Here is a 5,060-nt window from a genome sequence, read left to right as displayed (position 1 = left end):
CCTCGTTGGCTGGAGCCAGCCTGGCACTGGGTGGCAGGAGGCTGGCAGCAAGCTGGGCTGGATTCCCCACCCACCCCTATTGTGGGTTTTGGGGGACAAGGTGCCATTTTGGGGCTTGGTGTGTTTATAGAGATGTTTTATCTGGGGGCATGGGGCTGATGTGAGTGGCTGGGGTTTGACCCTCTCCTTCTCGCCCACCACAGGTCTGCTCATCTACTTTGGCTACGGGATGTGGAACAGCACGCTGGAGATCAGCGCCCGGGAGGAGGCCCTCCACCAGAGCACCTACCAGCGCTACGATGTGGATGTCGACCCCTTCTCCGTGGACGACGGCTTCTCCTACGCCGGCGAGGGCGAGGGCTACCCTGGCTGGGGTCCCTCCGAGGACAAGGGCTTCTCGTACCAGCAAATGGCAGGAGCAAAGGAAAGCCATCGGACGAGTAGCAGGTCGAAAAGCAAAGGCAGGCACAAACCGCCGTCGGAGGCTCTCATCGCCAATGACGAGTTGGACTACTCACCTGAGTAGCGGGGTGGGCAGCGGGGCGCTGCGCCGACCAGACGATGAGGAAGTGTCCCCGTGGCTCCCCCGTCCTGTCCCATCCTCCCTGGGTCCTTCAGCACCACCCTGCTCACCTCTGGTCCTCGGGACACGCTCTGTGATTGCCGTTGACCCCAAACCAAACACACTCACGGCCCATCCTGGCTCCACCGGTCAGGTCTCGCTCTGGTGAATGCCAGCTGGTCACCTGGCACCAGTTGATCTCCTGGAACCAACTGCACTGGTGGAGGCAGTGGAGTGGAAGATGTGCCAAACTGGGAGGGCGTTGAGAGGTGGAAGGAGCTGCATGAGGGGAAAAGAGGAGTTGTCCCTGGGGAATGTCCACCCGACAGCCACAGCACTGGGATGCCACTCTAACATTTTTGGCACTTTCTTAGTACATGTGGTTTTTTTTTCTTTGAACCACCTGGAATAACTGAGCCAGAGAGACAGACAGGCAGGGAGGTACAAATGGAGATGGACGAACCCCTTTCAAGGGAACAGCTCAGAGGTGGATCCAGGGATGTTGGTCCCACCACACAGTGTTTCCGAAGCTTGCTCTGGTGCACACGGCAGTGCTACCCTGTGTCCATCCCCACACCGCAAATCCAAGTGTCCCAAATACTGTGATTCAAAATTAGTCCATGTCTCGATCAAACCGTGAAGTCCCAGCAGGGCTCAATGTCCCAAATCTGAGGTTGGGAGCCTGGTCCTATTTCTGGTCACAGCGAGGGCTGTGACCTGCTCTTTGCTCAACCCATCTTGTGTGAATGGTCAGCGAGGACCACATGGCATTTCTCTGAGCATCCTCAGTCTGAGGCTGGGCTCTGTTTCCACCACGTTGTGTCTTCTACAGAAATGACTGTTCTGGAACTCCCTCACTGCGGTGGGCACATTTCAGCGCTCGCTCTGGCCTCCGTGCTCCAGGGATGCATCCACGCCCCTGCAAAATAGAAACGCCTGTGGGTCAGCTACATCTTGGCAGGGCTGGGCCACATGTGGTGAGCAGAGAGGGCTCGGCTGCTGAAATCTCCCTCCCTGCTGCCATCTCCACCTTGGACCATTTTCTCTGTTTCTGGCCCTGGCTGGGTGGATGCTGTGTGAAAAAACACTGAAACGCTGCTCGTTTGTATGTGCCCACATTTCAGTTTGAAGCTAAGCAGAGCTGGTGGCTCGCAGGACAGAGGTGGTCAGCAGGGGGACATTTCTCATAATTGGAGCCTCTGGTACATCCCGAGCATGGCCAGGACCCCCAGCAGTGCCATCAGGTTCCCTGCCACCAGCGTCCCCGCAGCACCGTTGGCAGTGATGGGGTTTGGTCACAGCCACCGTCTCCCCCAGCACAGACTGCAGCTGTGCTGCTGAGTCAGCGTTTAGCAGCAGGTCTGGTTCTGCAGCCCATCCCCAACATGCTTCGTTTAAAACACTGCAACGGATAAACAGCTTTTGGAATAAATAATATGTAAGGAAACACCCCGTCAGACAGCGACACCCATCCTCCTCCTGGCTGCCGAAGGCTGCGGTCAGATCCATCCCCGGGGCTCCCCTGGAGCAGCCTAGACCAACTCCCAGTACCAGGGGCTGCTGCTGGCATCCCAGGGGACAATTTAACTTCAACGGGGGCATGAGGCAGGTGCTGAGAACCATTAACACTTTGGTTCACTGGATGAGGCTCAGCGCCCTAAAACACAGTGCAGAGCCTGCCTGGCACCCTCTGCAGGCACGCGGGCTGCTGGGTGCGGAGGGTGCCTGGATCCGCGCCTGTCCCCATCGCTCCCAGGGCTCAAGGGCTCAATGGAGATGCTCTGCCCACGGCTGCAAAAGTTTCCCTGCAGCTCCTGTCCCAAACAGTGACAAAGGGGTGGTAGATGCCCCATCCTTAGAAACATTCCAGGTCAGCTTGGACAGGGCTCTGAGCAACCTGATCTAGTTGCAGATGTCCCTGCTCACTGCCAGGGTTTGGACTAGATGACCTTTAAAGGTCCCTTCCAACCCAAACCATTCTTGATTCTATGAAACTACTGTCCTTTTCCCAGTGGAGAAGAACGTCTGATTCTGCAGATCTTAACTAGGAGTGCTCCAGGCAAGCCAAGGCAGTTTGGCCTCTGCGAAGGCTTCACGATGTGAGCGAGAATTTGGCAAAAGGACCTGTAAGCTTCGTTCTGGCAGCCCCTCCCATTGCCCACCCCGACCACACTTCTACAAGCAGAAATCCCGAGCGTGTCCCACCAAAAAGCTCTTTGCAATGTACACACTGCTCATGGACCAGCTGGGGAAACACTTCTGGTGGTGCTGAGCAAAGGTCACCTCTCACTCACGCTTGGCTGCTCTCATCCTCGATGCCTTAGAAGAACCCGAGAGAGATGGCATCTCGCAGGTCTGGCTTTGCATTTTCAGGGAGAAAGATTGACGCTATTTTCCTACCAGTTCTTGTACTATACCGTATCCAAGATAGTCGTCTTCGTCCTTTTTCCACATGGTATTTAGGCATCTGCTGGACCACAAACTCATGCCCAAGTACCCTGTCGAATCGAAGCCTGTTAATCCTTTTGCAGCCTTAATCTCTTGCTACAGAGCTGTTAGCAGTAGCAGTGTCTGTACTCATGTGTGCTCTAGTCATGCCGTATAATTTGATGAGGGCTTGATCCCTCGCTCTTTGGTGTCTGTAGGAACCTCTCCATTGGATCCATGTGTTGAGGGAAGCCCTTTGGCTGCTTTTGTTCCTGTTCACCCACACTCCTTCCCTTCCCGGGAAGTGCTGGGGTGGGATGGCTGCATTGTTTTCCCAGGACAACCGGGAAACAGCATTTGATGTCACGCACCATCTGATGCGGATGGGCTGCTCTCAGCCCTCGCTGTGCTGGGGAGTGGGAGCCATCCCCTTCTCTCAAGCCCACCACATGCCATCTAATGGAGGTGCATAAGGAGAAGGCAGCTGAGCCGCAGGTTGTGTCTTGGTGGCCAAGTGGCCCATGCCCAAGGAGGCCAGTTTGCAGCGGGGTCCCCCTGCCCTGCTCTGATCAGCAGTGCCTGGAGAACATGGGAGTCCAGCCTTCGTTTGGGAGCTTGCGTGCTTTCCCTTGTGGCAGGCGTTGGGGTCTTCCATGGACACAAGCAAAAGCTGCAAAGGCCAAGGTGTTCAGTCATGTCTATCACCTCTGGGCACTGCTGGCCCTGGGGATGGTGTCAGATGCTGGGAGGAGGTGCAAGGTCTGGTTTTGCGGCAACCCCCAAATCCAGTCTTTCCTCCTGGGTGCCCTCGGGGAGGTTCTCACATCCCTGACCCATCGGGAGGACACAGGCAGAGTGGTACCGTCCCACTCCCACCACCAGTGAGAGGCACACAACCCCTCCATGCCTGACCACCCTCCTTGGGGCACGCACACCAGGGTGGCCAATGCGTGATACGGACAGAGCAGAAATACCTCAAATCTTCCAGAGCGACTCTCTGAGATCTCCTCGGGGAGGTTCTCACATCCCTGACCCATCGGGAGGACACAGGCAGAGTGGTACCGTCCCACTCCCACCACCAGTGAGAGGCACACAACCCCTCCATGCCTGACCACCCTCCTTGGGGCACGCACACCAGGGTGGCCAATGCGTGATACGGACAGAGCAGAAATACCTCAAATCTTCCAGAGCGACTCTCTGAGATCTCAGTCCCTCCACAAATTCACTCCACATGGTTACAGCCACTCAGTGTGAAGCCCAGCACGCCAGCATCCTCCACACGGCAGAGAAATCACGCCCCGAATGACATGGGATATTGTAAATCCAGCTTGTAAATGATCTTCACCTTGTTTTGTTCGGTCTTTCTGATGTGTATCTTGCTCTTTTTTGCAGATGGTACTTTCTGGTGTAACAATTCTCTGCAGTTCTGGTATGAAATCGGTGTATTTGTTAAAAAAGGTTTGTTCTATTAATTTTTTTTGTGTGTGGTTTCCAAAAGCCCATTGGTGCATTGTACAATGGGATCTTGTAGCGTGTCATGAGAAAGAAAAAAAATATGCAGATGTGTTATGGAGTGATTTTTATTTTCAAATGATTGTGTTGTTGACATCTATACATATAATATATATATATATAAAAAAACAAGATGCTAAGGAAAAAAGAATCTAAATTTACCAAAATCTGTATATTTTAATAAATGCATAAAGCTTTATTGTGTGCCTTTACATTTAAAAAAATCGAACAGGAACCGATGGATTTTTAAAGAAAGCCAGACACAAATGTGTCCTAGTATCAGTTTCCATGGTAATGTAAACCTTTTAAATGAGAGACTAAACCAAAAAGTAAAAATAAAACATTTTCCCATATAGATTTTGTTAAGCCAATCAGTACCTGGAGGCTTGATATTTTTTCAATGCTAAATTGAAGCTAGGGATGAACAGCTCTTGCCTTACGTGCTGCAAAATTTCCTGTGTAGAAGATCCATTTCTGTGGGCTGACTTTGGTGTTTACTTGCACTGTTGTGAAAAAAACATGGTTATTGGTTTACACAATAAAAAAAAAAAAAGAAAAA

The 5,060-nt window shown here is 52.7% G+C and overlaps 1 protein-coding gene across 1 annotated transcript in view; it reads left to right on the top strand.

Annotated features, from left to right (window-relative positions):
- The window catches only part of SLC7A14 (solute carrier family 7, member 14), a 16,115-nt gene extending 15,589 nt beyond the window's left edge, over positions 1 to 526 (top strand). Inside the window, exon 7 of the mRNA XM_010137585.1 lies at positions 204 to 526. Within this exon, the coding sequence (XP_010135887.1) occupies positions 204 to 526 (323 nt within the window). The remainder of the gene's footprint in view (positions 1 to 203) is intronic.
- The last annotated feature ends 4,534 nt before the right edge of the window (positions 527 to 5,060 follow it).

This window comes from Buceros rhinoceros, unplaced genomic scaffold, assembly GCF_000710305.1.
Source record: "Buceros rhinoceros silvestris isolate BGI_N320 unplaced genomic scaffold, ASM71030v1 scaffold14676, whole genome shotgun sequence".
Classification (NCBI taxonomy): Eukaryota; Metazoa; Chordata; class Aves; order Bucerotiformes; family Bucerotidae; genus Buceros; species Buceros rhinoceros.
Note: the sequence above shows the minus strand (reverse complement) of the source record. Positions and strands in the feature narration are given on the sequence as shown.